The 12,500-nt window shown below is 41.3% G+C and overlaps 1 protein-coding gene across 2 annotated transcripts in view; it reads right to left on the reverse strand.

Moving 5' to 3' along the window:
- Positions 1 to 12,500, reverse strand: part of nup93 (nucleoporin 93) — a 133,536-nt gene that overhangs the window by 12,660 nt on the left and 108,376 nt on the right. The window contains exons 19-20 of one of the 2 annotated variants that reach the window (XM_056281889.1): positions 2,789 to 2,906; positions 1,183 to 1,266 (exon numbers count right to left, since the gene is read on the reverse strand). In XM_056281889.1, coding sequence (XP_056137864.1) covers positions 1,183 to 1,266; positions 2,789 to 2,906 — 202 coding nt within the window. The remainder of the gene's footprint in view (positions 1 to 1,182; positions 1,267 to 2,788; positions 2,907 to 12,500) is intronic. The other variant, XM_056281890.1, reaches the window with a different exon arrangement.

Here is a 12,500-nt window from a genome sequence, read left to right on the forward strand (position 1 = left end):
TAAGGCTGTAACATAACAAAATGTGGGGAAAGTGAAGGGGTGTGAATACTTTCCGGATGCGCTGTAGCAGGCCCAATGTCTTCCAAAAAGTTCCACTCTTGACTCGTCCTTCCACAGAGCATTATCCCAAAAGGCTTTGGGGTCATCAATGTGCTTTTTTGCAAATGTGGGACGATCACTAATGCTTCTCTTTGTTAGCAGTGGTTTGCACCTTGCAACTTTCCCATGAATCCATTTTTGCCCAGTGTCTTCTTTATTGTAAAATCACGATCAATGACCTTAGTTGAAGCTAGAGAGGCCTGCAGTTCTTTAGATGTTGTCCTGGGTTTTTCTGTGACTTCCTGAATGAGTCATCACTGAGCCCTAGGAGGAATTCTGTAGGCCGGCCATTCATGGGAAGATTCACCACTGTTCCAAGTTTTCTCCATTTGGAGATATTGGCTCTCACTGTGGTTGGCTGGAGTCCTAGAGCCTAAAAAATGTCTTTGTAACCCTTTCCAAACTGATATATATAAACAACTTTTTTTCTCATCTCTTCTGGTATTTCTTTTGATTGTGGCATAGTGTGCTGCTTGTTGAGACCTTGTAGACTACTTTACATTGATGGTAAGGTTCTATATAGTAAGTCATGTTTAGATTCAACAGGGCTGGTAGTAATTAAGCCTGGGTCTGTCTGTTCTAGTTGAATCCAATCATCAACTAAATTTGGTGAAGTGGTACACTGAGTAACTAAAGGGACAATTATGTTTTCCCGGCACTGTAAATTCTAACATGCATTGACGTCATAGAGCTTTAGTCACATATACTGTATTGATAACTTAGGCTGTATTTGCCATAGAATGTCCCTTTATATTTGAAATGCTACATATGGCATGTACACAAAATAATTAGAATCAATAAAGGTTAATATAAACTTCCTTATGAACAATTCAAGCCATTTCATGCTAAGGTAGGAACACTACCATGAGAGGGTTCAGTGCTATGGACACACCATATATGGCATGAAATGGTTATATTATGGGTTACGGCAATGGGGCTTGAAACGTCATTATTGCTGCTTGTGGAAATAAGTTTGGTTAAAATCCAAACAGCACATGTTCTAATGAATATTTCTCCATTAACTCTTCAGAGATGCATGTTTGATATATTTCTGTCTCCAGTATGTTAGAATAATAATTTCACCTCGTCACTGAAATTTCTGAAGGCAGCTACTCTCTCCTCCACACTCTCCTGACTGAGAGGAACAAGCTTTAAATGCTCCATCACCTAGGTGGACACATCCAGATGAAGGGGGATGAAGAGGGAGAGAGACAGACAGAAAGATAGGCATTTTAAAAGGAGTTCCAAATGAATAAACTGCAACATTTTAACTAAAATATATGCGCCCTATGAGGGACTAGCACACACTTCTAACAAAATGGAAGAAGCTTAGTGAACAGTTACAGGAAAACTTGTCTTTTTTAACCTAAGTAAGCCCTATTTTCATATTGTTGGGAGCCAAACAGAGTGCTGAGTAACAATTTTATAAATTGATTTGACTATTGAGCAAGTTAGCATCAGCTCAATCCTGTGCGTCAAGCTGCAATGTAAGCCTTTGGGGCAAATGTACTTGCCAAATAACATCCACTTAGAGGGAATCAGAGCTCCTTTTGGCAGTAAAAGGCTCATGTTTTGACAGGAGCTGAAATAACCTGAGCCATGGTATCAATCACAGAAGTATATAGATATCAATCCTTTTTTAACCCAGGGCAGAACTCTCCCTCTGTAATCTCACAAGGAGTGAACTGGTGCAGGAAGACAATAGTGGAAGTGTGAGAGTTGGAGAGAACTGCAAAAAAGAAAATGCAAAAAAGTCCATCACTGCACTGACTGACTGTACTGGGATGATAATTTTATTATGAAGTGCTTACAGACAATTATCAACATATTCTGAGCTTGTAAGTGCCAAAGAAGAGCACTTTTCATGGACATTATTTGGTAAGCTCTATTGCCCCCAAAGGTTTACACTGAAGACTGATGCACAGTAGTCGGCTGACACAAGCTTCCTCAATACGAAATCAATCTATCTATCTGATCTATTGCTCAGTTTAACTAACAATAGGAAAATAGACCTTCAGTTAAAAATATCAGTTTCCTTTTAAGTTTCATGCTGCACTGTGTCAGACCACAATAACAGATACTGTTTCACAACTGTCTGTTGAGTGAATTGAGTCATTGGCACTTAAATCAATATATTATTTTCACTGAACAGGAAGCTTGTGGAATAAATCTTGGCTCTATAACGTCATGTACAATAATACTATATTATTATTTATTTTTTGGGGGGATTCCCCCCCTTTCTCTCCCCAATTATATCCGGCCAATTACCCCACTCTTCCAAGCTGTCCCGGTCGCTGCTCCACCCCCTCTGCCAGTCTGGGGAGGGCTAGAGAGTACCACATGCCTCCTACGATACATGTGGAATCACCAGCTGCTTCTTTTCACCTGACAGTGAGGAGTCTCACCAGGGGGACGTAGCGCGTGGGAGGATCGCGCTATTCCCCCAGTTCCCCCTCCCCCCCGAACAGGTGCCCCGACCAACCAGAGGAGGCGCTAGTGCAGCGACCAGGACACATACCCACATCTGGCTTCCCACTTGCAGACAAGGCCATTTGTGTCTGTACGGTTGTCCGACCAAGCCGGAGGTAACACGGGGATTCGAACTGGCGATCCCCGTGTTGGTAGTCAACGGAATAGACCGCCACACCACCTGGACGCCCTATTATATTGTTTCAAGACTGATACTCACATCATAGGCTCTGTCAATGTGACCTGCATGGTACGCATCAAAGAATGTCATCAGGTCCAACAGCAGGTAGAAAGTACTGTCTACTGCCTTCTCTCCTGCTATACTCTGAGAACGATATCTGTAAGGAGAGGAGAAAAAGTCAATATTCAAGAGAGGCTAACGTATAGATTTTCATTTCTTAAATGGGTGCTTATGGGATAGTGAACTTCATAATGATGCCACACTTAATCCCTGATAACTTTACCTTGCATAAGAACACAACCCATTCACAATAAAAATAGATGTAGTAAAAAAAGATATTGGTAAAATTAGGACAGTTCAACCAGTTTTGAAAATTAATAAAAACTGAATCACATGGTCAGTGGAAGCTTTATCTTAACCCTGATGTTTTACAAAATATTAGCTATGACATGATTTTTTTCCCATGAATAAATATTTTGGGATAGGATGCTTTCTGCATGTGTTTTTGTAGGTGGGCATTTTGTATACTGAATGCATACATCTGTGTGTGCATAACTATATAGTGCCGTGAAAAAGTATTTGCCCCCCTCCTGATTTCCTATATTTTTGTATATTTGTCATACTGAATGGTTCCAGATATTCATACAAAATGTAATATAAAACAAGGACAACGCGAGTAAACACAAAATACAGTTTTTAAATGACCATTTCATTTACTGAAGGAAAAAAGTTATCCAACACACATCACCCATGTGAAAAAGTTATTGCCCCGCTGAAGTTAATAACTTAATAACCAAATGCTTCCTATAATTAGAGATCAATCTTTCGTATAGCTGTGGAAGAATTTTGGCTCACTCTTCTCAGCAGAATTGCTGTAATTCAGCGACATGGAAAGTTTTCGAGCGTGAACTTTTCCTTTAAGGTGCTGCCACAGCATCTCAATGGGGTTCAAGCCAGGACTTTGATTAGGCCACTCCAAAACCTTAATTTGGTTTCTTTTGAGCCATTCTGTGGTGGACTTACTCTTGTCTTCTTGATCATTGTCCCACTGCATAACCCAATTATGCCTCAACTTCAGATCATGGATTGATGACCAGCCATTCTCTTTCAGAATTTTCTGGAAGAGAGCAGAATTCATGGTTCCTTCAATGATGGTAAGTCTTCTGACCCTGAGGCAACAAAGCATCCCCACACCATCACACTGACTGGGCGTATGGCTTGTAGAAGTGCCTCTAACAACCCGCTAACTAACCAGCCTATAAACAAATATAACAAATTGTAGCAAGCCCTCCGCTGTTTCAAATAATATAGTAAATATAAAATCTTCTGTTATATTGGAAGTGTAACTTAATGCTCTCAACAAATATCTCCACTGTCCAGCGGACCCATCCTGAGTATTAATTTCCAGCGTTGCATCTCATGGTCCCATCCACAAATCTCGTTGCTTCTCCAGAGGAAATGAAGACCCTTGGCTACTCATCGTATGTAGTTTGGCTGGGAAACACAGGCTGTATTTTACCTCCAGCTTCCGCAAGGTTTGCATGACATCACGGAATCCGTGTTGCTGCTCCATCACTTCCACTGTGTAGTCCGGGTAGATGGAAATTCACTGCCCGTTGTATTCCAGGGTTTGTTGTCGGCCAGGCTGTATAATCATATCCATCTCTTGGTAATGGTGGACCCTGGCAATGAGTGTACAAGGCCTGGCTCCCTCGGCGGGCTTTGGCTGTTGGATGCGGTGTGCACGGTCAATGAAAAGTGTTTTTTTAAATTGTGTCTCACCCAGCAGTTTGGGGATAAGGGTGCTTATAAACTGTCGGTTTTCCCTTCTCTTCTCCTCCTGGAATGCCCACAATTTTAATATTCTTGTGGTGAGAGCGGCCTTCTAGGTCGTTAGTTTTGGCTCGTTGACGAGTGTTTTCCACTTATAGCTTGCGGATGGCTTCCTCCACAGCCGGGACTCATAATCTGACGCTGTCTCGTCCATGGAATCTATTCGGACTGCTAGAATATTGTGCGAGGATTGAAGAGATATGAATTTTGTTTTGAATTGGTCAGACCGGTCGTTAATGGTTTTCAGAATGGCATCCGACATCTCTTTCAACATTGCACCTGTTGGTGGGGAGCAGCCGCCATTATCATCAGATCCCCCTGCGTCAGCCATGCTGCTTGGTGAGTGTTCGTTTTTAGCTTTTTTTCGGCATTTTCAAGCTTTTTATCTAAGTCCAGGTCACACAATGATGGGCAAACAAGCTGTGATAGATTTTGAGAGCAAACTTGACAGAAAGACAGCAGGTTTAAGCAAATAAAAGACAAATGGAAAAGAGTTCCCAAAAGCACATCTCACTCCATCAGCTGCGCACTAGCAACCCTGTTGCACTATCACCCCCCTTTCATATATTCATATATTTCATATATTCACATTATTGAATATATACGGTCCAAATATTGATGAGCCAAACTTTTTCCATAAAGTGTTTGATTTATTTCCATCTCAGTACCACCAATCTGTTAATGGGAGGCGATTTTAACTGTTACTTTGACCCATATCTTGATAGGCTCTCCTCCCGCATCCCACCTGCCATTACATCTGTCCAAACATTAAATAACCTAATTAAATCAAGAAATATGGCTGACATCTGGAGACTACAACACCCAACTGACAGAGACTATTCGTTTTTCTCTCACATCCATAAGTCATATACGAGAATTAATTATTTTCTGGTGGATGCAAAATGAGTATCTAAGATTGATCATACTAAGGATCACAACATATTAATATCAGATCATAGTCCAGTATCATGAAAACTGAAGCCTGATTTGCCCAAACAAAGTTATTATTCGAGCTTTAACCCATGGTTGCTCACAGACCAAGTGTGTATTAAGTATATGGCAGCATGGTTCCTTGAGACTAATGATACTGGGGAGGTGTCAGATTCCATACTCTGGGAGACCCTCAAAGTAGCCTCAAAAAAAAAAAAAAAAAGGAACAGGGCCATCGGTTGGTGGAGATTGAAAATATACTCCCAACTCTTGAACAGTCCTACAGAAACTCTCTTCTACAATAAGATTATAATAAGATCTTGAAGTTAAAATGAGCGGAACTGTATTCTCAGTAGAAACATTAGCAAACTCTTACTCAAGCTCAGACAGACATTTCAAGGTGGGCGACAAAACGGAGAGGCTGTTGGCCAGACAATTAAAGCGGGCACAGGCAATTCACAAAATTAAATCCAAAACAGGTGATTTGTTAATTAACCATAGAGAAATAAACAACCAATTTAAAGAATTTTATTCAGAATTATACACCACTAAGTCTCAGGCCACTAGGGCAGACTTTGCTGGCTTCTTCGACTCTCTTAATTTGCCAAAACTGGATGAGTCAGCTAAGTTAGAATTAGATTCAAAAATTTTTAGAGAGCGATTTAATAGAGGCAATTAAAACGTTTCCTTCCGATAAAGTGTCAGGCTCAGATGGGTTTGGTTGTGAATTTTACAAGGCATTTCACAAGATAGTTGCCCCACTTTTACTCCAGATGGTTAGCAACTCCATTAAAAATAACAAATTGCTTACGTCCGTATACGGGGTAAATAGATGTATTTTGTTTAAAAAAGTTACGGAGGAAACGGAACCTGGAAGTTACAGACCCATTGCTCTCCTCAACTTTGACCAAAAGTCGGTTACAAAAATACTAGCTAACAGATTGGGGAGGCATATTTTGTCAATTATACACCCTGAACAAACAGGGTTTATCCCAGGTAGATTCTCATTTTGCAATGTATGTAGGCTTCTGAACAATTTACGTATATACCAACCAGCTCGGGGACTCTGGAGTGGCCATCTTGTCCCTCGATGACAAAAAGGCATATGATCAGATAGAGTGGCCCTATATGTTTGAAACATTTCAAAGATTTGGGTTTGGGGAATCCTTTATTACATGGGTCAAAATGCTGTATCTCTGCCCATCATCCTCCATCCCCACCAATAGTGACAGATTTGGGCCTTTTGACTTAAAACGTGGGGTCAGACAGGGAGATCATCAATGTCCCTTACTTTTTGACATAGCCCTTGAGCCCCTTGCAATAGGATTAGGAATCATTCCAGTATTAGAGGTATTAAGATAGGAAACCTGGAAAGCCGTGTGAGCCTTTATGCTGATGATATATTAATATACCTCACCAACCCAGAAGCCTCTGTTCCTCCCTTGTTAGATTTTGTTAAATCATTTGGCAAACTCTCTGGTTACACAATTAATTGGGGTAAGAGTGAGTTCATGCCACTATCAGACAGTATAGACTCAGATTTCCTTAATGCTCTGCCATTAAAACTAAAGTATGATCATGTGACATAACTAGGGCTCATAATACCATGAAATCCCAAACTCTTATTTAAACTCAATTATGCAGATATGCTCAAAAAGCTTAAACTGAACATAGAGCAGTGGAGGATTCTGCCATTGTCTATGGTGAGGCATAGCAATGCAATTAAGATGGTGTCTCTCCCCAGATTTTTGTACTTATTTCAGAATCTGCCAGTCTTCCTGATGCCATCATTTTTTAAGAAACTGGACTCCATTATCTTTCCATTTGTTTGGGGATATAAAGCTCATCACATAGCAAAAGCACATCTGCAAAAGCCAATAAATGAGGGAGGCTTAGGCCTTCCTGTATTTAGGAACTATTATTGGTCAGCCAATGCAAGGGCTTTGATTTACTGGCAATGGTGATTCCCAGATAACACATCTCAGAATGCAGACCACTCCCTCTGTGGCTAAGCATTGAAACTACAGCAATAAAAACTCTTCCATTTGTACTCTACTTTTTTCCAAGACAGAATCCCCTGATAAATTGATTGATAATCATTTTATTTTAAGAAACTCTCTTAGGATTCTGAATCAGATCAGAAGTGTTAACAAACTGCCTAATGTCTCAATATACACTCCTATAAGTAATAACCATTTCTTTTTGCCATCTCAGACGGATGTGGCATTTGCTGTCTGGAGGGACAGGGGTATTGCGACCCTTTGAGATTTATGTGTACATTAGGCTTGCAACGGTTTTCGGTTTAAAACCGAACCGTACGGTCCACCCTGTACGGTTCAATCCGCCCTTATGGACTGTCGGTTTTCGGTTTTGCAGTTAAAATGTGCGTGAATAGTTGACAGGTGTTTCTTACTGCCGGAGAATGGATTTTTCACTGTGTGCCTGTGTGCAGCCTGCTGCAGAAAACCCCGCCCCACGAGTAAATATCCAATCACTGTTAGCCCCACCCCCCAGCCCCCTTGTAATAAACTGGAGCCGACAGTCGAGTTGAAAAGACGGCGGTAGCTCGCAGAAGCAGGAAAAAAAAGTCATGGCGAGTGGAGGAGTAGAGAGAGAAAAGTTTGAAGAAGCACCGTCTTCATACAAATCTGGGGACATTTCGGGTTTGCTGTTGAATACAACGATAAAGGAGACAAAACAGTGGACAGAAATAACACTGTGTGCAAGCATTGCTTGACCCATGTCCCGTACTACGCAAGTGGAAACACTTCCAATATGAGCCGGCATCTCCGCCGTCACCACCCAGATGTCTCGCTCTCTGGAAGCAGGACAGACGCACAGGTAACCGCACCAGTGAACAAAACAACCGTCTATCGGAGAGATGCTTTCCAACAAACCTATAGCGCCAACTCAGAGAAACACAAAAAAATAACCCGTGCAACGGGGGTGTTCATTGCTAAAGACATGCAGCCCTTTTCGGTGGTTGGAGATGTGGGCTTTCGTCAGCTAATGCATACGCTCGATCCGCGCTACGTTATTCCCTCCCGAACTTATTTCACCAACAATGTAATTCGAAACCGAACCAAACCGAAACCGTGACCCAAAAATCGAGGTACGAACCGAACCGTGGGCTAACTGGACCGTTGCACCCCTAGTGTACATCGATAAAAAGTTTGCGTTATTTAATCAGTTGATAACAAAATTTAACATTCCTAACTCCCTCTTCTTTCGTTATCTCCAAATTAGGCATTATGTCAAAGATAAAATTCCAAATTTTGAAAACAGGCCAGAGAGTTGCCCATTTTATGACCTCCTGCAGCTTCCTCCGGACTCCAAACATCTGATATCTCACTTTGTGTGTCTGTTTATCCCCTCTGTATCTGCTAACCATCTGAAGGAAGCCTGGTCCACTGAGCTGAATCTTGAAGTGCCTGACGACATTTGGAATGAAGGTTTGACTAGAATCCAAACTTGCTCGATCAATGCAGATGTAAACTGATCCAATTCAAAGTCATCCATAGACTCCATTATTCAAAGACCAAACTACACAACATTTACCAACCCATTCCTCTGTGTGATAGATGCGAAGTTGAAGAAGGTTCTCTCAAACATCTTTTCTGGCTCTGTCCTCATTTACACACATTTTGGTGTGAAATGTTCCAGTGGTTCTGCAGAGTCTATGAAAGGGACATTCCTCCTGATCCAGAACTGGCACTCTTTGGATGCTCAGAGACTGCTTTAAGCTATACACCGGAGGAACAATCTGAATTAATGGTTGGCATGGTAGCTGCCAAAATATGATCCCAACAGATTGGAAATCACCTACACCCCCCTGCTTTCAGAAATGGCTCAATTAAATGATCATAATCATAGAGATGGAGAGAATATGCTTCCACAAATCTAAAGCACCCAATAGATTCTTGAGCATATAGGGTCCATTCATTGACTATCTCAAAGAAAAATAATTTTTAATTACAGTCTGTAGTGATGCAACCTGTTACTCTTTACCTTTTATTTGTACTCTTGTAATACCTGTCTAATTTCTTGAAAACTGCTGTGAACCAAGTTATAATATATAACTATATATGTCTGGCAGCTTTTTTTCTCCTTTTTGTCGTTTTTGTTTTTGTCTGTTAATTTTTTATTTTGTTTTATCTTCTTTGCTTGTGTCTTAAATATAAAACTGAAAATAAAATGTAAAAAAAAGAATAATCTAGATACTTCAATAATCAACAATTTTAAGTCCATAGCAAACCTATCGTTTCTAAGTAAAATCATTGAACAAGCCGTTTTCCACCAGCTGAACACTTCTTGGCACTAAACAACAATTTTGATGTCTTCCAGTCAGGATTTTGACCACACCACAGCACCAAGACTGCTCTTGTTAAGGTCTTTAATGACATTCACTAAAAGACACACACTGGCAGAATCTCATTCTTGGTAGTATTAGATCTCAGTGCTGCATTTGACACCGTCGACCACAATCAACTGCGCACATGCAATTACTAGACCAATTGGTAAACTGGGTGGGACTTTCTGGCACAGCACTAAACTGGTTTGAATCCTACTTACAGGACAGGGACTATTTTGTGTCTATAGGTAATTACAAATCTGAGTATACAAAAATGACCTGTGGAGTTCCCCAAGACTCCATTCTGAGGCCGCTTCTTTTTAACATATACACTCACTGGCCACTTTATTAGGTACACCTTGCTAGTACCGGGTTGGACCCCCTTTTGCCTTCAGAACTGCCTTAATCCTTCGTGGCATAGATTCAACAAGGTACTGGAAACATTCCTCAGAGTTTGGTCCATATTGACATGATAGCATCACGCAGTTGCTGCAGATTTGTCGGCTGCACATCCATGATGCGAATCTCCCAGTCTACCACATCCCAAAGGTGCTCTATTGGATTGAGATCTGGTGACTGTGGAGGCCATTTGAGTACAGTGAACTCATTGTCATGTTCAAGAAACCAGTCTGAGATGATTCGAGCTTTATGACATGGCGCGTTATCCTGCTGGAAGTAGCCATCAGAAGATGGGAACACTGTGGTCATAAAGGGATGGACATGGTCAGCAACAATACTCAGGTAGGCTATGGCGTTGACACGATGCTCAATTGGTACTAAGGGGCCCAAAGTGTGCCAAGAAAATATCCCCCACACCATTACACCACCACCACCAGCCTGAACCGTTGATACAAGGCAGGATGGATCCATGCTTTCATGTTGTTGACGCCAAATTCTGACCCTACCATCCGAATGTCGCAGCAGAAATCGAGACTCATCAGACCAGGCAACGTTTTTCCAATCTTCTATTGTCCAATTTTGGTGAGCCTGTGCGAATTGTAGCCTCAGTTTCCTGTTTTTAGCTGACAGGAGTGGCACCCGGTGTGGTCTTCTGCTGCTGTAGCCCATCTGCCTCAAGGTTCGACGTGTTGTGCGTTCAGAGATGCTCTTCTGCATACCTCGGTTGTAATGAGTGGTTATTTGAGTTACTGTTGCCTTTCTATCAGCTCGAACCAGTCTGGCCATTCTCCTCTGACCTCTGGCATCAACAAGGCATTTTCGCCCACAGAACTGCCGCTCATTGGACATTTTCTCTTTTTCGGACCATTCTCTGTAAACCCTAGAGATGGTTGTGCGTGAAAATCCCAGTAGATCAGCAGTTTCTGAAATACTCAGACCAGCCCGTCTGGCACCAACAACCATGCCACGTTCAAAGTCACTTAAATCACCTTTCTTCCCCATTCTGATGCTCGGTTTGAACTGCAGCAGATCGTCTTGACCATGTCTACATGCCTAAATGCATTGAGTTGCTGCCATGTGATTGGCTGATTAGAAATTTGCGTTAACGAGCAGTTGGACAGATGTGCCTAATAAAGTGGCCGGTGAGTGTATATGCTCCCATTAGTTCAGATTATGGAAAACAACAAAATATATTACCATAGTTATGGAGATGGCACACACATTTACATAACCATATCACCAGGGGACTATAATTCCATACAAGCGCTGAATAAGTGCATTGAACAAATCAACAATTGGATGTCTCAGAATTTTCTTCACTTAAACAACAATACAACTCAAGTAATTGTCTTTGGAGCCAAGGAAGAAAGATTAAAAGTCAGTGCTCAGCTACAATCGATAATGTTAAAAACCTAAAACCAAGCCAGAAATCTTAGCGTAGTCATGGACTCAGACCTGAATTTATATATCCACATTAGGATAATTACAAAGTCAGCCTACTATCACCTGAAGAATATATCAAGAATTAAAGGTCTAAAAGCAGTGGTTCGGCCTGGATTCGCCTTGTCACTAAAGTGGCGAGGCATCTCCTTCGAGACTGCCGGCCGGAGAGATGCAGTTGGCAAACACATGCACTACGAGGGTGGGTGTTTTGAACTAAAATAGGGATTGATTGGCCACTAAATTGGGAGAAATCAGAAATAAATTTATGAAAAAAAAAGAATAAAAGGTCTTATGTCTCAGCAGAATTTGGAAAACCTTGTCCCTGCATTCATCTTTGGTCCGACTCCACTACTGTAACGGTGTCTTTACAGGTCTCTCTAAAAATTTTATCAAACAGCTGCAGCTTATTCAGAGCGCTGCTGCTCAAGTTGTTATTAAGACCAAAAGAAGCAGATCACATCACTCCAGTTCTGAGGTCTTTTCACTGGCTTCCTGTCCATCAAAGAACTGATTTTAAAACTCTGTTCTTGGTTTATAAAGCACTGAATGTTTTAGGGCCAAAATACATTTCTGATTTACTACTACACTATGAACCACCCAGATTGCTCAGATCGTCTGGGACAGGTCTGCTTTCTGTCCCCAGAGTCAAAACTAAACATGCAGAGGCAGCTTTCAGTTTTTATGCACCACATATCTGGAACAAACTCCCAGAAAACTGTAAGTCTGCTGCAACTCAGTTCTTTAAATCAAGGCTGAAGATATTCCTGTTTGCCGCTGCTTTTTATTAGATAAAAT

Source organism: Lampris incognitus, chromosome 6, assembly GCF_029633865.1.
Source record: "Lampris incognitus isolate fLamInc1 chromosome 6, fLamInc1.hap2, whole genome shotgun sequence".
Lineage (NCBI taxonomy): Eukaryota > Metazoa > Chordata > Actinopteri > Lampriformes > Lampridae > Lampris > Lampris incognitus.